The 25025-nt window shown below is 43.4% G+C and overlaps 1 protein-coding gene across 2 annotated transcripts in view; it reads right to left on the bottom strand.

The window, feature by feature from the left end:
- Positions 1-25025, bottom strand: part of LOC133345552 (disintegrin and metalloproteinase domain-containing protein 12-like) — a 158691-nt gene that overhangs the window by 9706 nt on the left and 123960 nt on the right. Inside the window, exons 14-19 of one of the 2 annotated variants that reach the window (XM_061556434.1) lie at positions 17214-17409; positions 14266-14374; positions 12568-12766; positions 9329-9406; positions 4433-4464; positions 576-645 (exon numbers count right to left, since the gene is read on the bottom strand). In XM_061556434.1, the coding sequence (XP_061412418.1) occupies positions 4453-4464; positions 9329-9406; positions 12568-12766; positions 14266-14374; positions 17214-17409 (594 nt within the window). In that variant the 3' untranslated portion in view covers positions 576-645; positions 4433-4452. Of the gene's footprint in view, positions 1-536; positions 646-4432; positions 4465-9328; positions 9407-12567; positions 12767-14265; positions 14375-17213; positions 17410-25025 lie in introns of those variants that run through there. The other variant, XM_061556433.1, reaches the window with a different exon arrangement.

Genomic DNA, 25025 nt, shown 5'->3' with positions numbered 1-25025 from the left:
TTTTGAGACACATTCATTGTCAAAATGTTTTTTTTTCTCTAAAATAAACATTGACAGTACTCACCTCCTGTTTACAGCCCTGAGTCAGTGGTGAAATTTTCACATTCATATTGCAGGGGCAAGTCTATCCACAAGGACAACCACTATTGAATTCCTAACAATGTAGTACTGAACATTTTTGACCCAGGAGAGATGATGGGTAAGTCAACCCCCATCCAGGATTTGAACTTGCATCCTCCCTGATTGGAAGCCGCTCGCTCTGCCGCTGGAGCTACCTGGCCGATTATAAAACTTTTCAATGATGCAGGCTTCGAATATTATGCTCGTATATTTTACACACAGATGACATCCACAGAACAGATAAGGGTATAAATAACATTTTCCCCTTCATTTTCATTCTTACATCAATGGACTTGCCAGGTGGGCTGAATAGCCCTTCATGATGTGTTACCGGTGAGGGATATATTTGTACGTGGTTTGAATAAATGGAATAGAATTAAGAATGTGTTCTGGCAGTAAAAAAATAATCAACGTACGAGAGGGTCGGATGGGTCCACTGTCGATGCTTCCACCGTGACCAGGCTGCTCGCATGCAGGAGGTGCCCACTGCCCATCACAGTGACAGTTCCGGTTGCTATTACAAACCTACGAGTCCGGAAACACACGGAGAGAGTAAAAGGGCAAAGCCCCCAACACCCAACATGAATTCATTACTATTCACCGCACAGCTACACCTGCACAAGCATTATAGATTTCGCTTTTTTACCACCAGTAGAGAAATAGCTACTTTTAATGTCTCGTGGACGATTCCATGTGTTTTATTATACGAGATGAAGTAGATATACTACACATGGTACATGACAATTATGGGATCTGAATTTGCTTTTGGATTCTGGACACATTTCTGATTTTTGGTGGCCTCAACACAAATACACAAAGGGCTTCTCTGAGGCTGACCTTATGACCACAAGCCAATGCACCCTTTGTTAGGCTTAAGTGGCATTTGTGCACAAAAGACGTCCAATGCTCAGGCCAAAAATAACAACATAGATTTACAGAGAGACCAAATCTCATCAATGTTTTTTTTTTACCGTTGCAAGCTACCAAACATTTGCAGACCTTAACCTAGCCAAGTAAACAACCACGTAGATTGTGTATTTGTGACAAGAGATAAACAGGTTTCAGTTACATGGTGGCATTAATTAGGGGGTCAAGTTTGTGATTCAGCACTCTCAAGGTAAACCATAACTCAATACGCTGGTCAATAACAATGCCGTGTACATTTAAATGTATAAGAGGAGACGTTTTGGATAATGGCCCTTCTACACGGCACAAAATAATCAGGGCTACTGCCCAAATGTCACCTGTTACATATGAAATGTTTTGAGTTTTTTGTTGTATTAATTGTGCTTGCACACCACTGTCACAAAAGAACGTGTGTTCACTATGAAGGCAAGGGTTGGTAAATCACATATATGTCTTCTTGGTTCTTTCGGTAAAGTCACGTAGAAGGGAAGTAATAAAATAATAAAAATAAAACATAATAAAATAAAATAATTCTCACGACGTTTCGGCTACAACGCAAGCAGCCGTCCTCAGGTGAAGAATGAGACAATGCCAAGCTAGGAGCTTATATATTTTATTATGTTTTATTTTTATTATTTTATTACTTCCCTTCTACGTGACTTTACCGAAAGAACCAAGAAGATGAATCCCTGCAGTCACGAAAGCTTTAAATCACATATATGTGTTGAACTCCCAATCCCGCTGAGCTGCAAGCTGGCCAGAAGATGTCAATGCAGCAAGGGGATTGATTGCTGACTGTGGGAGGCTTTGAATGTTCTTCCCTCGAATGTGTGGGATTTGTGCTGGTACTCCAGTTTGCTCCCAGATGTGCCACTCATTATTAAGAAACACTCACACCAACCAATGGAATTGGCCAAATATCCCATGCAGGACTTTTATATAAAAAAAAAACTAATTGATATTATTATCGTTAAAAAAAAGTCATATGGAGGAGATCTGAACTCAAGGATTTATTCTGAGGCAACTATAAAATGGCGTACCCTTTTGAAACATTACTTCACCATGGGTTAAAAAAATACCACCTAATTTATTCTAATTATCTTTTGGTGTCAAATCATGAGAGGACGAATCCATTCGAAAATTTCCAGAGGAGTGAACCCTGCGTGTCGAAGAATGTCACAATATTTCTCCCCAAAAAAATTCCCACACATAAGATGTTTTTTGTTCCATCACAAACACATATGTGTACGCATTTGTATTCTTCTAGTACTTGAATATACCCAGATAAATGAAACACCAAATGCTTTTTTTGCTGAGACTCTCTCTCCTCATTGCACTTGTGAAACTTGTTTTAACCATGGGTGGCTGCCCAGATTTCAACATATCAGTGGTGCCAATTTAGTGATTTTACCTCTGAGAATGCATGTTTTAAAATATCCATTCTTCAGCAGGAGGTGTGCCTTGGTAATGGCTAGGCGTGAACCATAATGATTCAGCCCCACAGAGTTTCAAAGCGATGGCATGATTGAAGGTTGCAGCGTGATTTGATTGAAGAATATTTTGATTTTTTTTATTATTTCTGCCATGTTATTTGTACTTCTCATTTCCCACCCACCCTCTTATTTATTCAGCTTTGCTCACCCTGTTAGCCGGAATGTAACATTGGCATATCATGCATACAATGTGTACACAGTATACATAATATAACTTACACACACACACAATTCAATGCATATATCATGAGTAAGTGAATCAGTAGATGAAACATAGATCAATCCATGCTTAGTTGTATGCTGAGCAATGCTCAACAGACATTAACAGTCAACTGTGGGAATCTAACCACCACGTTTGAGCACACTGGACTGTACTGGACTGGTTGGTGAGTTCATTAACCAGCTGCCCAAACTTGAAATGCTGTCACTTCAAAACAAATAAGCCACAGGATGCTCTCTCTGATTGCATTACAATATCTCCCCACACATTGTACCTGGAGAAAAAAGTAATAATAATTGCAACCCCATTCGCATTGATGGTGGTGTGATTGTGTTTTTAAAGTCCAGGACGTCTCACCACCCTGATGGGTAAACCTTACTGGAGGGAGCCCCTTGAAATTACCTGTTCCTGCAGCTGCTGGCAGAAGGGCCTCCACTAGAGGGACATCTAGTGTGAATCTCAAGGATATTAGGCCCTTACTCTTCAATACCATCCAGGCGTCTTGAACGAGGTGGGAGCTACCCACTCTTTAACACCATCTACTTTCGACCTGCCAATCAACTCACTGTGGTGTACATATTCATGCTGCTAAGGGAAGATTCAAGAACCTTGCAGCGTTGTTTCAACTGGCACAGCAGGAGATCAAATGGCTAATCTCTGCATCGAGAGCCCAGTGCGATATTCATTACACTGTGGCAGCATCCCCTCTTACAGAAACAAAACCGAATGTTGTCTCCATAAACTATTACGGTAAACATTGCTTTCAATGTTCACACGAGTAATTTTGGGTTACTACACTTTATAAATGTGTTTTCGAACAGGGAATACGTGCAAAATATATGCTCAGTACTTTACAAAGTTCTGAATAGAATAGTAATTGTTCAATATGTTCAACTGTAAGGACAGCACCATTATTTCTCAGAATAATGTGATTGAAAGCTAACGGCAAAGCTATGTAATTTAAGAAGACGCTTAAATGATACAGGAATGCAATGACACACATTGACATAAAATAATACACAACGCATTACCATAATTTCAGCCATGCCCTATCCACCGTTGAAGGAATGCCTCCTCCTTACACTCGTACGATTCCGCGATCCATCTAGTTCCCATGACATGAGCTGATCTCAGAACTCCATCTCCGTGGCGGGTCAACCTTTTAAGCCATTCCATAATTAGTCGCGACCGTCTGCTGTCATACCTCCTCACGACAGGTTCCGTGCCAGCCCAATTACTTTTCTTGAGAGAGTCAGTAGAGTGTCTACAATTTGCATGTTCATCTCCGATCACTAATCGCATTAGTCTACCACGTGCTCTCTCACTGAGTCCGGCTGTAATAGGTTTCATTCTATCGAGGGTGTTCAAATAATGCAAGCTGCGTCACTAGGTTTGGGAGGGCTAAGCCCTGCTAGCCATAGCCAACCGCCACGTATAGCCTGTGCAGAGCGAGATGGAACCATAGCGCATGATAGAGACACAATCATAAAACTATGCAACAAAATAATAGACCCCAGCAGACCAATAATTTCTCGGGTGAGGAGTATAATTCCAGCTCTCTCTCACCTGGAGTGTTCACCCATGCCCTCCACTGTATTAACTACAGGAAACGTCGCCTAACTAGATGGAATATGTTGGATCAACATAATCAGACATATGAAAAAAATATAAAGTTTACACAGAAACGAAATACCTCAATTGTGGAATGATGCTTCAACCATTCTTCTATTCAAAAAGAAAGACAAAACTCATTGGAAGAATTACACAAAGCAGAGCAATATATTGCGATATTTCAATTCAATATTAGCAAATCGTATCCCGATTTGACACAGAAGCAGCTTTGTCAGCTATGAACTGCTAACGTTTCACCTTCACAGCACATGTCGTGTGTGTATATATACGAAGAGGCACGTGCATTAAGGTGAAGATATATTTGTTGAGGATTATAATATATTTTTAAGCACTTTACACAAGGGATGTGGATTGTATGGTTTATTCAAGGGCACTGATGGCTGTCTTGGTACAGTTCTGTTAGGTCTCGCATATTGGTGTCAGCCAGTTGCTAGCTGTAGTCAATTTAAGCTGCTTTTCCACTGTGTTTTTTTTACATTTCCAAGACACACAGCTTGTACGTTCTCAACGAACAACAGCATTAAGGGGTTCCTACATATTTCCCAGGGACATTTGAGGATCATGGGTGGTATTAATATTGTTAGATTTTGTAAACTCTAAACATACAGAATTGTGCATTTTAGATAACAGAAATAGGTTGTGTTATTAATTTTCTACAAGAAGTGGCACATGAGTAAGAGCATGGGCTTAGGGGGTATATGTATGCATCACCGACAATCTCATTCTCAGCAACAATCACCACGAGCCACTGCTGGATGAAGACCTCCCCAAACATCATGGCCTAGAAATGCAGAATCCACCCTGTTTCTGATGTTATCGACCCATCTCCACGGTGATCATCATCTTGAGTTTGTTCTCTCCTTTGGCTACAATTCCATCATTCCTCAGCCATAATCGATTATAGCGGGTTGTACTGTCCAAGCCCACGTATATACCTTGTTCAAATTCCAAGGCAATACGATATCTTTAAATTACGTTGGTTCATCTGTCAAGTGTTCCTCTTGCTGCTGTCTCTCGGTAATTCAAACATTGCACCTCTTCACGCTTCTTTTCGGATCTTTCATATTTTTGCTCAATCTGTGTTGATCGGTGGCCATCGAAGCTGGGTGGTTCACGTGATTCCAAATCTTGGGATTGTGATCAAATTCCTAAAATCAAATGGGATTCCGAGCAAGAGTGGAGGTTCCGTGGTGAGGGCAAGGCTGTGCCGAGCCCAGGTGTGGCCCAGCCCATTGAGCAGAATCACCGTTGAAATGTACGGCCCGTGTCTGTGTCAGGGGTCAGCGACCCACGGCTCCAGAGCAGCTTGCAGCTCCTTAAGGACGGGCTGCGCGATGTTATTTATTAAGGAGCCGCTGTCTCGTATTCACCTGCAATGCGGCTCTTTAAATATTGAGTTTTGTACCGAATTGGAAAAAAAATGTGGCTCTTCTTGTTATTTTGGTTGGCCGACCCCAGGTCTATGTAGTACATGTCAAAGGTATTTTTGACAAATACCACTGGGAATACCAACTAGATACTGGTGAAATGTGGTCAAAAAATGTAATCTTGACTGTGACACAATGGGGATGTCTTCATCTCGCATTGGAATGACGAAGGGTTGTAAACTATGACAAATTAATTATATAAAAAGAGTATACTCTACAATATAAGCTTTGCCCAATGTACAGCATATGCTATTTCATAAGAGTATAACATCACACCTTTAACTAAAATAATTCATTACTAGTTATTGTTGTACAACAAAATTCACACTTAATTAGTAACTTTTGATGGTTCCTAAGAATAATCTAAAATCAGGAGAGGCAAAGCCAATCCGACCTGGTCTAGAATTCCACACCAGGTCGTATTGGGAATGTGGGCACAGTCGAATATTTTAAGTAATATTTAAAAACATTTGTCTGCATCAGCTTATCCTTTAGCGGAATCGTTTGGCCAATGTTTCTTTTTTATGTTTTATTATTGCATGAGATTTTATTGTCAAGTGCCCTGGGACATTCTGCATTTAAAGCGTTCAATAACATCTAAATGTGTTGACATTTATACAGAACAACATGGAATCTTAAAATTACTATTTGGCCAACTTTCAAATTGCAACACATTTGAGGCTGGAGTAATCTTAAGGTGCAGGCAAGAAGACATGCAATGACCATAAAATGGGATTCAAGCCAACACAGTGGATGAGCCATGATTCGGTAAGCTGTCAAAGCCATATTTCGTCAAAAGGAAACTCCCTGAGACTGATGTGACACACACTGGGATGGAATGGCGTTTTCTCAGGTGCAAATGACTTCGGCAGTCACAAAAGATGAATGGAAAGTTTTTTCTCTCTCTCGAGTTTGCAATAGCAATCTTAGTCCTGCAGCTTAACGTTTTTAGCATCGTCACTTCAAAGCCGGATTTTACTTGCAGAACATTTTGTTCAAAAGAATGTAACTCTAACTTAAGAGCGGAGACAACAAATAAATAACCAACAATTGCATTTGTACTCGCGTCATTCTTATAGTACAAAGGCCACCAAAGATGCACTTTCGTTTTGCTTTGCAAACTTTACAGAACATTTCCATTTTGAGTCTACAGCAGAACTGGTACAGAGTCAGTGAAAAAGAACAAATAGTAGGCGGGACACTGCCAAACAACAAACAGACACTGCTTTTGCAGGAAAAGATTATATTGCAGACTGCCTTCTTTGTGAAGCACGTTAGTCATGTACAACGGAACTCTACATGCATCTATCTGTGTGCGATTGCTCACCACATCAACTAAGTGTGGCCATGTGGCACGGACCTCGGAAGGTTACGAGTTCCAATCCTAGTCAGTGTTCGACACCGGCTCTTGATCTCTCTGGGGTCGATAAAACGAGTACTGCTTTATAGGGAAGTCGAAAGTAGTTGTCCTATGGCATAGGACTGTGGAATGAGCACCACTATTGCAGGGCTATAAATAGGAAATGAGTGCCACCCAGCGCTAGTTGAGCAGGAATCCACTTTGACTTTGGGTGGTGATGATGGGCATTAATGTGGTATTTCGAAGATTCGGCTTGCAGAGGCCTCCATCCAGCAGAGGAGCAGAGAGATGGAGTGAGAGATGGAGTGAGACATGGGGCGACGAATCCAGCTTGTGTGCAGACAGCTGGTGGATTATTACATTGCAGGGGAGGAGCATACACTAGAAAGAGGTGGATGTGAAAGCAATAGGTGAGAAATGATCAGTCCAAGTCCAAGGTTGGGGGCATGAAGACAAAGTGAGCCAATTCAGAATAAATTTTTGGGTCAGATCGCCATGTGAGTAAAGTGTGTGTCGTGCACCCTCCTCCACCCGGCCAATCAATAAAGTTGTCACGCGAACAGACGTATGTGTGTTTTTATGTTGAACTTCTTGATTTGAAGCTTTCGTGACTGCAGGAGTCCATACTCTTTGGTTCTTTCGGTAAAGTCACGTAGGTAGTATGTAGTCAACCGTGCTAATCGGAGGTGCACATGTATTCCTGTTGGAGAGAAATCTCACGACATTTGAGAATTACTGTCCCCAAAAAAATCAATTATGAATGATAGTATTGTTTAAAAAAAGACTATATGTTAATGGCAGCGGGCTACTTTTAGGTGGAGGCATTACAGGATGAAATTGGAGAGAGAAGCAATCACATGAAGAGTTTTCATGGCTTGAGTGAGTATTCCTTGCCCAGATGTAAAGCTGGCAATGACAAATGCTAGCTGCCACAATAGGGACCTCAATCTCCATATACACAATAATACTGGCATGGGGGAATAGATTAATACCGCATTAAGTAGCAATTAATTTACATTCTATTCTTGTAGGGCGTGGATTCGGAATGGAATTACATTTCTGTGTCTGACTGGGAAATGTAAGAGGTTTTTACTCATGCCAAACACACAGGAAGCCACTCAAAATAATGAGCTTGCATTTCCAATCAAAGATTATGATGAAACGAATGAGTATTGTGCATAATATGCAACACAAACAATATTCATATGAAATTGCCTCCACCTTATATAATTATATCATAAACGTTTCAAGCATGATAATATCAGAGCAGAAAGAAAAACTTGGTACACGTGGGCTCGAAGGTTGATGATTTTTTGTCAATCAAAATGAAAATTTTCTGCAGTTGCTTATTACTAAAGCTGGGTTCAGATGTGAAGAATTGTCATTAATATCCACATCCAGCGGTGGATTGGAAAAAATGGTTGTACACGTGCAGTTACAAAAAAATGAATTCACAAAAAGCGGCTGTCGTGTTACATGCACTCTGTGTCCGTATAGGTATCATCCATTATTCATTTCAAATATATTATTCGACATAAGCTTGAGCTTGCGTGATAAAACTATACGTAGACACGTGGTAATTATTAAGTTTTCATTACACGAGTTTCGTCTCCCTTCAACCTCCCCTCCAATGTCCACCGCGGTGTCCGCTGCGACGCACGCCGTGCAGAGATTTGGGAGAGAATCTCTCGTGCGTTCCATTCAAACGCTTCTGGCACAACATGCTCCTGAAAATCACTCGGAGAGGTTTTTTCTTTCAAGCTGACGCTTCATCTTCCACAAACCCCCCCCACCCCCCCAAATTCGATCGTAGCAGTTCAAACTGCTGTCCCTAATTAAGCTTTTTAAAATAATGGACGACACCTTTATAGATACCCTGTATACATTAGAGTGACGAATCTTCCACGCCGCTGCACGTACCTTGCAAGCAATGCTCTGAAACCTATTCTATTTTTGGACATTGCTGTGTGCTGACCCAGACACGAGAGCTAGCGACATGACAGTGTAGTGCTTAACATTTGACACTGAACGCTGAAGGATAATGCTCATGTATATGTGAGAAAACCCATCAGTGACAGGATCTGAATGGCCGAGCTACATATGAGACATCTCTTGATTCAAACGAATTACTGTTCAGACCATGTAAACACGTGCAGATGTGCAAACTCACCCCGTGACCATTGCATTTGGTGTCACAGTTGCCCGTTTTTAAAATCGACACATTCTGGCAATGCCTGTTGTAGCAAATCTGCAAAAAAACAAGAAGAATAAAAATCACGTTAAGTTCACATTAACTTTGTAAAATGTAAAAATAAATTGGATTATGCAACTAAAAAGGGTTTCCATGGTATTTTTATGCATTGATAAAAAAAATAAGTGCTCATAAATTTGGAGATATCAAATGCCAGGATCACATTCATGCGACTACATGAGAGAATGGCATATATTGCATTATGTTGTCTCATTAAAGACTACAAACGAAGAGATAACAAACCAATTTGTCATAGAAGACCAAATACTGAGAGGCAATGACATAAACATCTGCGCACTGAAGCAGAGTTAGAATATTTTAACATCCCGTGATCTATCTACCAGGGACAACAGCCCATTTATTTATTTAAATTACAGAAAGAACCAAGAATAAGTCTACATTATCGACTGCCAGTACGCTCACTCAGTTTAATAACCATTGCTACAGTCTACATTATAGACTGCCAGTACGCTCATCGAGGTTTAGAACAAGGCTACAGTCTACATTATAGACTGCCAGTACACTCCCAGCTTAATAACCATTGCTACAGACATTACAGACTGCCAGTACTCACCAAATTTAATAACCAGGCTACAGTCTACATTATAGATAGCCAGTAAACTCACCCCGATTAAGAACCATGCTACAGTCTACATTAGTGTTTTTTTATTCACTTTATTTTTATGATTATTTTTTTATCTACGTGACTTTACCGAAAGAACCAAAGAATATGAATTCCTGCAGTCATAAAAAATGTCAGTCAAAATGCCAATTTAATTGATCTGCACAGACTCATGCAGCCCATGGCCAAGTAACCTGGAAACTTTCCCGATATCATCAAATCTTCGAAAGCTAAGAAGCATGCTTGAGAGCCTGGACACAGTGCTTTGGATGGGCGACCACCGTGTCCCATCAATAGGCACAGTGGCTGTTGTGGGCAGCAGAGGGCGGTGTGGCAACATCAATTGCCGTCCTACACTCCCCCTCGCCTTCACCAACTCGCGCCGACCAGCAGGGGACCGACAACAGGTTTGCAAACACGCGTGTGTGTAATATTGAGAAGACCTCACACGTAATTTAGTAACGTATTCGAGCGTAGCAACTAGCAAAACGTACTTGTGTGAAAGTACTACGTGAATACATTTACAACTAATTCAGAAACGTATTTTATTAAGAGCGTTCCAGCTTTTCCCCTCGGTGGTTGATTTTTTTGTACGTCTTGTTTGCGTCGCAATGTGCTTCGAGATCCTGTTAAATAATCCAAGGACAAAACTTATTCTTACGAGACATGTGCACGGATGAATGGATAAAGGCTGTTCTTATAACCCTGTGATGTGCCATGCAATAACACGACAAGGCCCCCAATTTCAAACAGGAACTTGTTGCCCTGTCCTTGCAAACTTCGGAAGGTCATTCCATTTGTCACGGGCACAATGCATCATTGTTCACAAGTGAGGTTTTCAGCAAGTGTAATACAGTACAGGAGAAGGGAAAACTGTTTTGGGGCAAATTCGACCAGCCTAAATAATTAGCGGGTGTGGTTTTATGGGCTCGTGCTATAAAAGAGGCAGAGTGTGAAGCAGGGAGAAGAGGAAGCCACAACGACAACAACTTTGGAGCAGCAGTAACAGCAGCAGCAGCATCGGAAGGGCTGGATGGATTTACTAGCCGTAAGTACTCAAATACTAGTGATTTCTTTGCCCCACCATACAGTATTATTGAGAAGTGTAGAGTGTTATTTTATGCATGAAAGAGGGCAGTGGGTTTTTTTTTCCCACCCTCTGCCATTTCTTGTGTAGCAGTCCGGGGCGGGAACAAGAACCCAGCCCAGGCATCTCGCCTTCTCATCAGGATGGCGAACAAGCTCTGGCCTGGGTTTCCCAGCTGAAGAGAAGTGGAGATGTGTGTGGGCTGTGTTGGTGCATTGCAAGCTGCGGCCAACTCACACTGCACTTCAGAGTCCGATGACCAAGGTGTCTGAATGAACTGGTGAAGTAGTAACCCGTTCTAGCTAGAGAGAACTGAGTTTACTGCAGTTCATGTGCAGAGTTGAGCTGCGCGAGGTGAACCCGTGTGTGGGAAATTAACTAAACCCGGACGTGGTTCAAGTGTGGATGGTTAAGTTACTTGTGGGTGGCAGGAGTGATTCCTGTTATGCGAGCGCAGACTGTGTGTGGTGTCTCGAAATGGTGTGATGCTCACGGTACAGACGCAATGGGTGAGAAGCGACTGCACAACCCGCATGGTGTGAGGTTATCGCCAGGTGACCTTGGGTGTGCCACAGGTGAATTGTAATAGTACCAGCCTATTGATTGCAATTGCCTGAACAGTGATGTGTTGGGGTTGCATAATAGCATCGGCGTGGTTGAGGGTGAACCCGTATGGTAAATGCTTACCGATCGCATCGTGACTTATTGAAAGCGTGGATGTGTCAGGTGTGCATTGGATCAGAGGAAGAGGGGGGGTGACATGTAAATAGTGTTAATTCTAGATTTTAAGCTTTCGTGACTGCAAGGATTCATATTCTTAGTTCTTTCGGTAAAGTCACGTAGGTAAAAAATGAAATAAAAATTAATAAAAAAAATAATTTTAATTTCATTTTTTACCTACGTGACTTTACCGAAAGAACTAAGAGTATGTAAATAGTGTGTTTTGGAGGTGTGTGTGTGGCATCAGAGGGGCGCTGTGGCACATATCCCCTACTGCGTGTGCATATCACCTGGCAAACAAAGCGAGAGTTGCTTTGGCCCCTAGAAGACTGTGTGTGTCACTTGCTGTCTACACGTTTCTGTGTACTGCCGCGTGGCCTGCACTATGCCTCACCACAGTGGACATTATATAAATCGTATTGTGACGCCAGAAACGGACCCAACATCGCACCATACCACAATGGTCACCACGCGTCCTCATTCGGCACAATACAGTACACAATTCCAGAACACACAAGAAAAACCTACAGTCCCAAGTAAACTATTCTTAACTTAACACATCTGATGGAAAGAACTCAGCGATTTCTCACACAAACCTGACTTAGAGCTCTATTTGCCCACTGCACTCTCTAATAACCCCACAATTTTCAACTCTGCGTGGAGGAAAACACGATCAGGGGTGGTGGTGGGGGGTGGGGTGGGGGCATCATAATGCAGCTTCGACCCCACCTTGCCCTCGCCGCACTTGGTGCCGGTAAGAACCAAGCCCGGGTCGAGCATGTCGTCCCCCAGGTAAACGTGCGTGCCGCGGCATAGCACCGTGCCGCCGCCCGGCACGGCGATGTTGGTGTCGATGCTGACGGCGTTGGTGCCGATGACGGGTCTTGCCGAGCCGCCCTGGCACTGGATTTTTCCACACTTCACGTCGCTGCCAAGGAAGGGAATTCGGGTGTGAGCAGCGACACGAAAATATGGCAGGGAAATACGGCACGTGCCGAGTGCTGCCCTGCAGGGAATGGGCAATTACGTTGCACGTGTCGAAAAGCAGGAGACTGCATTGTCCTCGCCCAGTGCTGAGTTGGAAGTTGAAATCGCTTTTTTTGGTGTTTGAATCTGATATAAAGTGCAGTGACATTATTGCTCCCCAATTATCAAATTTTGACTGTTCCCACGGTATAATAACATGCGGATGCTTTGGTTAGTGGCAAGATGTGTGAATTATGTTGTGTTAATGGCAGGAAATTTAAGCCATGTGCCAATTAAATGATGTCAAAGTGTAAATTGAAGCCAGCGGTCATAACTGGCAGATGGTTCATGTAAAAACATAATTTGGGGTGTTTTAATTACCCAGCAAACAATCTTTTCTCAAAATTGTACTTTTGAAACTTAAGAAGGTCATAAAGTAAATTGTCGACATAAGTGTGGCCAATTAAAATGCATGTTTAAAATAAAGCTCCGAATTGATAACTGGTATTGGAAATAAACTAATTGGACAACGGTTACAATTATGTTTATTTTTCAATTTAAAGCTTTCGTGGCTGCATGGATTCATCTTCTTGGTTCTTTCGGTAAAGTCACGTAGAAGGGAAATAATAAAATAATAAAAATAAAACACAATAAAATACAATTCTCACGACGTTTCGGCCACAACGCAAGCAGCCGTCCTCAGGTGAAGAACAGGGCTGTCGGAAAGACAGCGTCTGAATAAACTTATTATTTCCCTTCTACGTGACTTTACCGAAAGAACCAAGAAAAAGAATTCTGTTAATTTTCTACTAACAAAGAAATGCTTTGTGAGCATACTTTTCAGCTCCCTCCATGAAGAAGGCGGCAAGTCATACTCGCTTGTCCGGTCAACGCCTCACCGAATGCTCCACCAATTTCAATGACTGAGGTGTCACTGGGAAGCTGGTGACATGCACACGATATGTTGTCTCATCAGCCCCCATAGTACTGCTTATATTTTCTACCATTTATTATAGCATGGTGGATTAGGTGAGCCCTGTTAAGAATTATGTATGTATGTATGTTGAACTTCTTTCGCACCGTATGTAGCCAACCGTGCTAATCAGTTGGTTACGCACGGTACGATTGTCCCTCACCCCTCTCTGTTGTATAACAGATAGGGGGGGGGGGAGTGGGTGAAACATCACTGGGCCCTGAAAGTAATGTTTCAGTTTAATCTGAACGGGCCTTCCCACTCGTAACATGTGCGTAGCAATTGTGTCTTTTGTCAAAGTTATACCGAGCAACAGCACACTTGTTGTGATGAGGGCAACAACTGTGACATGCCTAGCAGGCATCTTATCTGATTGTTATTTGACAAACAGGCAGCCAGTACAAATGTTGTGCTTCTCTTTGTGGAATTGTGTTATTGTTGGAATTGGTATCGCGGTGTATCCTGTAGTTTATCACACTGTATGGCACCTGGCCTTGCATTTCATGTAGACGGCCTTGGAGTCCTTCCCACAGTTCCCGTACTGGTCTCCGGCTGAGTTCACGTTGGCAAAGCATATTTCTGGAGCAGGTTTTGAGCCTAAAAACAATAACAAAGGCATTACATTTGCTCGCCAAGATTAGGCTGGAGGTTCAAGTTGGCCAGTTTGGCCTACCTCGAACGGAAACAGAAATGCGGCTTCGTATAAATACAGAATAGCCATGCAATGAATAAACTTGCCTACGTATGTGTACATAGATAACGGTATCCTGTCATTGTGCAACGGTTAGCACGCTGGTCTTGCAATACAGAGGTCGCAAACGGGTTTTGATTCCTTACCCGTACCCGTACCCGGCCGCACCAGGGTCGCAAACGGGTACCCGTACCCATACCCGGCCGGGTACGGGTAGCCAGGTATCGGGTAGGGTATGGGTATCGGGTACCCGGTTGCGACCTCTGCTTGCAATACAGAGGTCGCCGGTTCGATCTCTGGCGCGTTGAAGCAATGGGGCAGGTTTCTTAAATCCCATCACCTCTGTCCACCCGGCAGTATAAATAGGTAGGCAGCAGTTAGTCATGCGGCATGTCGAATGTGGTGGAGGTAAAGTGTTGGTACTCCCAACATCTAGAGGGGTTCTATAGAGCTCCCCCCTCCTCGTGGGGAGCGTTCTTCAGGCAGCGGTCTAAGCAAGAAATTGCAGGGCTGCACCTTTACCTTCCACATAAATACTACGTCAAGATAAACCAGCGTGTGACTCTTCACATTGACAGAAGCCTCCAGAATCACAAAAAGCAAGTTACTAAGGAATGAAAAAATGTTACAAGCTGCAAAATAACATCTGCTTATTATCAGAACATAAGTGACACCTCGCCATATTTCCATGTTGTTGCAAAGTTGTTTAATTTTAGTTCCATGTATTGTCAGCCACGTTAAGACCCCAAGTGGGTGCCCTTCACAAACACCTATTTCACAACCGTGTTTTTCAGAGTTTAAAATATACAAGCACAGGTCAAACAATTGGCAAGATGTATGTTTATTTTACGGCTGTTCTCTATCCTTATCCACTACCAGTCCAAACAAATCAGACATCCGTACACCACTTGGAATAAAGAATAACCCAATTTGTATGAAATAAACATATGGTCACCATTCTTGCCTCACACTGGAAAATAACAGACACCAACGATCACAGTTAAAATGCACTCCCATGGGTAATAGTCATCTCTGCCAGATGCCCTCTATAGCCTGCACTGACTGCTGGGGCAAGTGCTGTAGGCAAGTGCTGTTGGCAAGCACCGATGAAAGCTGGCAGAACACTCGAGGGGGTTTCATTTGGCCAGTTTCACGTTTGGCCCCCTTTATCTGTCCAGTGCTAATCTTTACAAGACACCATCAAGATACCTCTTCACGACTAAGTCGACATATGGCTGGCCCAGAATAAGTTAATGCAACGAGCCACGGTTGCTAGGCTCATCGTACTTTGCCATTACACTAAGACTCCCCACATCCACACCACTCCCCTGTTGTAACAAGTGCTGTTAACAACCACCTATTAAGGCCGGCAGGGCACACGAGGGGGTGGGTGGCCAGTACCACACCTGGCTGCCTTTGTGTCCGCGATGCTGATGTTTACACACCAAGTCCTAATTTAGGGCCGAGTCGACCTAAACAAGGTAATCAGTGTTGGCTATGAGAGAGAATCGGTCTCGGGTCATTGGGTTCATAGTGCAGCACGCTAACCATGAAACTACCACTTCCCACACCCATACAACAACCGCCATTCGCCACTCAGTGGTGGTGACTTAACCACGGTTCTTGTGCCACGTTAAGTGTCTAAGGCTCTCCAGCAGGAGATTCCTTGGGCAGACTCAGGTACCACGGATTGACTGACGGAGATGACTGGCAGATGCACCACCTGTGCCACCCGCTTTGCCAACTCGTGTTTTAGCCGACCAGTGCTCCGCGATCTTGTTGTGGGTATCTTTCCCTTACCCTCCACTGTTGTTGGAGGGCGACTACCTCCAACTACCCAATAGTGTCCTTCACGAGGCTCCTCCACAGAGGGTAATCTTGACACTGTTGGTACCCGTCACCTCCAAGTCCAATCAGCTCCCCATCCTTCTATACCACATCAGTGCATCACTTCTCTAGCCCATGAGTCACCCCCGTTTAGCCGCCTCTGTCCGGCCAGTCAGAATCTCTTTGGGCATGCGGTGGCTGGGAATGTGGGCTACATGACCCAGCCAATGGAGCCTCGCCTGCCAGAGGAGCTCACTATTGTGTGTCCAGATCACATGCATACAAAAACAAATGTCCCCAATATAGCCTGAACATACTGTTGGGGCAAGTGCTGTTAGCGAGCACCTATGAAGGCTGGCATGGCACACGAGGGGGTGCGTGGCCAGCACCACGCCCGGCCTCCTTTGTCTCCCCAGTAGCGATGTTTACACACTGCCACCAGGTACTCATTTGAGGTTGAGTCGACCTAGGGGAAGCCCAGTACCAGTTCAGATAATCCTCACTTGTGTCGGCAGTGGGAATCAAACACGGGTCGCCTGGTTCGTAGTGCAGCGCGCGAACCGCTACACTCCCGCCCCCTCTATCACACAAAGATACAAGATCCCCCGTATAGCCTTAACAGACTGTAGGGGCAAGTGGTGTTAGCGAGCACCTATGAAAGCCGGAACGGCACACGAGAGGGTGGGTGGCCAGCACCACGCCCGACCGCCTTTGTCTCCCTAGTAGCAATGTTTACACAGCGCACCAGGTACTCATTTGAGGCTGAGTCGACCTAGGGGAGGCCCAGGACCGGTTCAGATAATCGTCACTGGTGTTGGCCGTGAGCGGGAATCGACCTCGTGTCGCTGGGTTCATAGCGCAGTGCGCTAACCGCTACACTATCTCACACACACATACACACACACATTCATCCCATACCTGAACCCCACAGTGTGACACACTGTTGCTCGTGGGTGAGGCACATGCCGTTGTAGCAATATGCCTCCTTGCCATGGCACGGGTAACCGTCCAGCAGGTACACGTTGGGTGGACAGTGGGGCGACCCTCCATTGCAGTACTCGGGCAGGTCACAGGTGTTGGTGGGGTCACGACACCGGGTCCCGGATGGCTTCAGCTGCGAATGCCAAAAAGAAAACGAGACAGCAAAAATCATGCATGCGCGTGGATTCCGTAATGCTTTCCAGCATGTGTTTTGTCCTCGGAAGCATGTCATTATTTAATTACTAGTATGGCAGAGGCGGATATATAAACTTCCTGGGGGGGGGGGGGGTGCAGTTTTGAAATGTCAAGGTTTCTAAACAGGGCTCTACGTTAATAATAATAAAATAAATATGATCAAATAAAATACAAACTCAATGTACTTTAGATGGTGAACAGAAGTAAAATACCAATTTTGAGGGTGGCAAGGGGGCGATAGCCTCTTTAGATCTACGACTGCAGTACGGAAGCTGATGAGTAGCAGTCAGGGCAAATCGCATACATATTTGCACATAATCCCTTTTTGGTTTGGTTTTTGTTTCCTAGTTTTATGCAACTCCTTTGATACATTTGGCCAATTTCTTTTAGGGTAAGTCTCTCATAGCAAGACAAATTAATATTATAGTTTTATTCTGATTTCATCATTTCTTGATTTTAAGCTTTCGTGACTGCAGGAATACATACTCTTTGGTTCTTTCGGTAAGTCACGTAGGTAGAAATAAAACAAAAGAAATCACGACGTTTCGATAGCAACACAAGCCATCGTCTTTAGGTGAAACTCGCGACAGCCGCGATGTCTGCTGCGAGCAGCATGTTGCCTGCTGCCATTGTTACAAGAGTTATCTTGACCCCATGTTACAGGCAGGCAAACAGACGAAAGGAGCTAATGCACTGATGCTTTCACCCTTAGTTCGAATAAACACAAGCAGGGATAACAATGTGTGTCGTTAATAAGCAGGGTAACATTTCCCGGTATTATTTTTCAAAGCCGGTCACTTGGAGCTAGGACCAGAACATTTGGATCCACACTCCACCAATAAACGAACAGTTTGTGTTGGTTTTGTGCAAACATGTAACGCTCAAGAAATTATCAAACTCTGGCTGGCGCGAGCATTAACCGCAAGGGCGTACGCTGATTATGTTATGTTCACAGTCTATAAAGGCATAGACTTACTGTTGGAACATAGCTTCAGACTGACCAGTTTTATGGTACATCGCTGGTCTTAGTTCTTTCAAATAAAGCAATCGCATGGGCCTTTTCATACTGGAGAATGCCATTTAGATTGATAGCATGTCCTGGACATGTCATTATGGAACACACACCAGTGAGATGCGATACCAATGCAGTGAATAATATATTTGAGGCTAGCTGTCAATGTCTCTGTAACATTGAAATAACCCTTGCTTTTTTGTTAATATAAAACAATACCGTAAGGTATAACACAACATTAATCAAACACTCTATTAAATAATAACAGGTTCAAAGCGCAGTGTGCAAGTCATTGTGCTACTGGTCCGACCCACTTTGATTGAATGCTACAACACAATTTTAAAAAAATAAATCCAGGCTTCTTAAAATAATTGAGCCTTTGTAAATTATGCAAAAAACCATTCGCATTTCCTCAAAAAGTGCATTGTGGTCCTCTCTTCTGAGGCCACCATCAAAATGAATGTCATAAAATATGACCAACTGACAGCAGCAGAGGTGATGCAGTGAGGACAACTGTGGACCAGTTTCGTTATCCTTAGGACTCATCAGCACAGCATCGTCACCAATTCTCACCGCTGCAAAGTTAACCTCTGGGAACCATATATGTGGAGTTCCCACTTCCACACTATGGGACCCATTAGTATGGCTAATGCCAACAACAATCACATTTGTTAGTGAGGATAAAGTCGGTCGCGTTTGCTCAAAATTAACAGACTTTGCAGCAGGATTTGTAATAAAGTTTTTTTTAATGAATGCTAGAGACAGTTTCGTCTCCTTAATTGACTTTGATTCCACAGGGATCTCAAGACTCTCTGATCTCTGTGTTAAGGAATCATAGATTGTGCAAAGGCATACAGTATTTTATCCTTCAATGTCAAGCTGCCCTGGAACACAGTTATTATTTCCCCTCTCAACTGAAAAATTGGAACTCTTACATGTATTCTTTTCTTACAGGCTAAATGAGAGTACTTTGAATGTCCCAGAGGCCAATTTTACAATTAATTACAAATGCCTCATCACTCATAATTGACTGAAACAAGCCAATATCAAGCCCTTTTGGTCACATTTATATTCACAAACGCAATTACGATATGTAAAGAAATTAAACAAAGAACATTACATTACAGTTCATTTCTTTTATGTTACAGAATTTTTTTTTTCAAAAATGAAAAGACCAAAATTGTGTAATAAAAAAAACAAGATGTGGTCCGTGTGTTCTGATGCTGGGTTGAATGTCGTTGCATTTTAAAATGGATCAATATGAAGGGAACTGGTATTTATAGTATTACATATGCTTTTTTGGTTATGTATATTTGACAATTACATTTTGGTTCCACTTTGGCTCCCACTTCCGTTGAAAATGTGGTTCAAACGCATCTAATTTCTGGTTAACCAACATGCATCGAAAAGGTTCATTATCCACCGCGGAATGGCTATAACTTCACAAAGCGAATGTTTCAGAATATCTGTAGTTTTTCAGTTGGGATATCTCATTACCATCAATTTATATACAGACAATTTGCTTGCAGAGTGTTTTTCAAAGTTCATTACACCAACCAAAAAAATTGCTGCACATTTCTAGAGGATGTGAATTATGTGAAATCCTACGTATTAAAAGTACAATTTTGCGAGCATGTAAATCTGTCGAATATCTCGGTACCATCGAGGTATTGTTTGTAAACAACAACAACAACAAAAATGCGATAAATAACGTAGAAGCCTGATATTTATGGACGGGTGCCCAAATGAACGGCAGATAATGCATGCATGATTTTAACTTTAGTTAAAAATTGTAAAATATAAAATGCCATGTGGTTTAATGAAAATGCCACTAAATTATCCAGAGCAAAGGAAATTGAACAATAAAGCTGTTAAAAGGGTCCCAGTCTATCAGATGTTGACTTATCTCTAATAAACATGTTTCATTTTTTTTAAGTGACAAAATGTAAACCGAAATAATTATTTTGCATGTGTCCCACATCACCACGAATCGTAAACCCTAACTGTAAATGTCGAAGAACATCCACGATGTTCAGACTGCCCGAGTAAAGGATGAGTTGAATAACAACAAAAAACACAGAATCAGAGGAAATCAGTTCATGGTCATGAAAAGCTCACCGATTGCACACGGGAGACAGGGAGAATTGTGGCTGGGACAGAGACATTTTGGTCACGTGTACAATGGGCAACGTGTATATGGGTAACAGTGCCAGAATTGTTTGTTGATGCTGCTGCTGCTGCTGGGAAACGTTGATGGAATTTGTCTGAAATGAAACTGATCTTTACAATGGGAACCAAGAAAAGGTGGCACGATTCATGCCTCCCACCTCCCCCAAACACCCTGCCCAACTCCCACTGTGAATTGTCGCGATTGAGGACGGTGATTTCATTCAATACAAAGGAATATGGAAATGAGGATTCATGCAAGCGTCTAAAATGTAACCGTATCTCAAGATGTCGCACCGACACGGCGTGCGAATTTATTTGAAGATAAAAACAGTCACTGGTGGAAAAATGTAATGTTTTTAGTCTGTACTGGGGGACAGGGACTTCCAGACTCTTGGGGGGAGGGGAGAATGAGCAACCTCCCACGAAGCAGAGGTTATAACTGAACTTCTACAGAAGCTCTTTGGTTGTAGAAGCGGGGAGTGCGATGGGAGATGAGAGATGGGCAGGGGCGAGTCCATGGAGGATATTTAAGATGGTGAGTGCGATCTTCGAATGGATCTTAGATTGAATTGGGAGCAAGTGAAGGGATTGAGTACAAGGGGTTGATGCAGTCTCATTTGCAGGTGAGGAGTCTGGCAGCTGCCTTTTGATTTAGTAATCTAAACCCATTACGTAGAACACATGAATCGAAAAACATCAATGTTTGCACGCACAATACAATGCACGTATTCTGAGTATTAGAATTGATATTCATTCGATACAGCAATGCATTCTTGCTCATTTACAGAGTAGTTTGTCTTAGATTATAAACATAAAACATGCATCATGTTTACAAAAAAAAATCTATAAATCTGCAGTCACTATTGATACATTTCACGTGAGCACACCGCTTTGTTTCAATAAAAGCGCAAGGGTGCAGCCTTGCAATTGCTCACTCACACCACTGCTGGCAGAACAGCGTGCACTCGCGGGAGCTCTCGAGCACCCGTTAGTGTAGCCGTGCTCTATTACGCGACCGCTGCGCTGTGCGTAATGTTAAAGGTCACATTTGGGTCCACGATTAACTTTATAAACAGCACATTTTACGAAGTGCATTCGCCACCATTCAGAAACAACATACCATAGCGCATTCCGTAAACACGCCGCTGGCTACTAACTAGTATAACAGTAACACGGGTCAGTGACTGGGTATTTTAATCCGAGAAATGTTGTAAACTCCAATGTGCAACACTATAAATTTCCCCTACCATGGGTACACATGCGTGGATACTGAATTTGGAGAAGTTGGATTTAATTTGAACACGGCCATCGAACCTCCAATGCCACGATCAGCCTACGACAAAAGTTGCATGCTTAAGCTCAGGCTCGCCAACTTGCGTAGGATATGCACACGCATGCAGACTAAATTAGTAATGACAGGGTACAGTATATTGAGACATCATGATAGCGCACATTGCCCTCAACCTTTGCTATGCAGAGAAATTCAAATGTTCTCTCACGCGTGGCAAAAAAGTAGAAGTTTGATGAAATATTTTCAATCGTGCGATTTTTTTATTCTTCCAGGAAGAATCGTGTATTAATGTTCGGCGACACCTCCGACCTCGAGTACAGCTCACTTCGGCACGAGGCACCAGGGGCCAAGGATGGTTCTTAATTAACATCTCTCTATTCTTATTTGATCATTATTTTGTCACCGTTAATCTCAAACAATCCTCTCATTTTTATTTGAAAACCAAATAACAATACAAATATATATTTATATCATCCGCTTACATTTCTTTGTCCCTTTTGTAACAGATCTACATTCAAAATAACAATTATTTTTTTGTAATTTACAGATCGTTGTCACACGTTACAAGTCAATCTCCTCCTGTACGACGGCCTATCCAAACCATGTCAGTCATCGGTGTTGTTGGGCCATACTTCGCCACGCTTGGTCACCGTAGCTTGGTCAAGGGGAGGTCTAGGACTAGTTTGTATTACCACGTCCCACGGACGTCAGCCACATCAGGGAAATTCAGGTCGCCAGCTTTACGGTGAGAAGAGCTCTAACCAATGAATCACCAAACCCCTGCCAATCTTACTTCACGGGACACGCTCATATTGAAGGAATATGTGATCATTACTACAGTGGTCACTGACGCTCTTATTATAGACATTAGAACACCATTCCAGTGCCCAGCAATCATGAATCTTATACCCACCCCCGCCAACCCCTCTCAATCTCGGCCCATTATAGAGACTCAAGCATCTTGGTGTCATGCTCAACACAACCCTGGGCCGAGTCTTTTTTTCATATTCTTTGGGTCTTTCGGTAAAGTCACGTAGATAGGTTTAAAGAAAGTAACAAAAAACTACGTTTCGATCGCAACACAAGCAGTCGTCATCAGGAAATGGGGGTTAGCATCTAAAGGCAAAATGTTTATAAAGGTTTTAAATGGGCGTAGCCCAAATGTTAGCAGCATGGACGGGGCAGCTAATGTTAATGTAAGTGGTGGGCGGAGCAGCTAATGTTAATGTGAGTGGTGGGCGGGGCAGCTAATGTTAATGTGAGTGGTGGGCGGGGCAGCTAATGTTAATGTGAGTGGTGGGCGGGGCAGCTAATGTTAATGTGAGTGGTGGGCGGGGCAGCTAATGTTAATGTGAGTGGTGGGCGGGGCAGCTAATGTTAATGTGAGTGGTGGGCGGGGCAGCTAATGTTAATGTGAGTGGTGGGCGGGGCAGCTAATGTTAATGTGAGTGGTGGGCGGGGCACCTAATGTTAATGTGAGTGGTGGGCGGGGCAGCTCATGTTAATGTGAGTGGTGGGCGGGGCAGCTAATGTTAATGTGAGTGGTGGGCGGGGCAGCTAATGTTAATGTGAGTGGTGGGCGGGGCAGCTAATGTTAATGTGAGTGGTGGGCGGGGCAGCTAATGTTAATGTGAGTGGTGGGCGGGGCAGCTAATGTTAATGTGAGTGGTGGGCGGGGCAGCTAATGTTAATGTGAGTGGTGGGCGGGGCAGCTAATGTTAATGTGAGTGGTGGGCGGGGCAGCTCATGTTAATGTGAGTGGTGGGCGGGGCAGCTAATGTTAATGTGAGTGGTGGGCGGGGCAGCTAATGTTAATGTGAGTGGTGGGCGGGGCAGCTAATGTTAATGTGAGTGGTGGGCGGGGCAGCTCATGTTAATGTGAGTGGTGGGCGGGGCAGCTAATGTTAATGTGAGTGGTGGGCGGGGCAGCTAATGTTAATGTGAGTGGTGGGCGGGGCAGCTAATGTTAATGTGAGTGGTGGGCGGGGCAGCTCATGTTAATGTGAGTGGTGGGCGGGGCAGCTCATGTTAATGTGAGTGGTGGGCGGGGCAGCTCATGTTAATGTGAGTGGTGGGCGGGGCAGCTCATGTTAATGTAAGTGGTGGGCGGGGCAGCTCATGTTAATGTAAGTGGTGGGCGGGGCAGCTAATGTTAATGTGAGTGGTGGGTGGGGCAACTAATGTTAATGTGGGTGGTGGGCGGCAACCGCGAGATTGGTGGGTTTCCACCAATTAAGGGGCTGCCAGGTAAAACATTTGCATGTTAATGTAAGATCGGTGAGCGGCCTCCACGGCGAGCGCGCTGAGGTGGCTAACATCTGAAGGTGGTAGAATGGAACCATCACAGCCAGTTATGACTTAAACAGGTTGATAACGTCTTTCCAGCGATTGCTAAGTTTGTACCCATCTTCTCTGTTGAAATTGTGCCTGTGTCTATATATATGGATGGCTTAATGAACGAATATTTGTTGATAGTCAGTGGGTTTGCAAAGTACATTCGTCTTAGAGAAATACATTTTGTGTGAGCCCACCGCATTAAAACAATGATCAGTCATGGCCGAGGTATTGGTGCTACCGTGTTTCAGTTATGCCTTATGTTCATAAACACGGTCCGAGACGTGTCGCTTAGTTTCCCCAATACCACAGACAGCTTAGTTTGTAGACGCCGGGGTATTGCATATCAGGGATCACATCCTTCACAGATGGGATCAGATCAATAATTTTATGTACTGTGTTAAATCGAACCTGGATCTTGTGTTTGCTCATGATTTTGGAAATCTTTTTGGTGACCCCTGCTATGTATGGAAAGTTGATGATTTTGAAAATGGGTCTTCAGATGGTTCTTTCCCAACGGTTGGGGTTATAGCATTACGGTTTGTGTGGTCGGAATATCCATTCATCTTGAGAGCTTGGTGTACTTGTTCCAGTTCACTGGCTGGGTGATGATGGTCGGAAATACATCAAGCTCTATGGTGTACCGTTTTGATGAGGGAATTCTTCTGGGATGGATGGTGGTGGGAGTCAGGTTTTAGATAGGCATCCGTATGGGTGGCTTTCCAGTAGACAGTGTCCCATTGAGCCA

Source organism: Lethenteron reissneri, chromosome 22, assembly GCF_015708825.2.
Source record: "Lethenteron reissneri isolate LAM-NWPU_2019-01 chromosome 22, ASM1570882v1, whole genome shotgun sequence".
NCBI classification, from domain to species: Eukaryota; Metazoa; Chordata; class Hyperoartia; order Petromyzontiformes; family Petromyzontidae; genus Lethenteron; species Lethenteron reissneri.
Note: the sequence above shows the minus strand (reverse complement) of the source record. Positions and strands in the feature narration are given on the sequence as shown.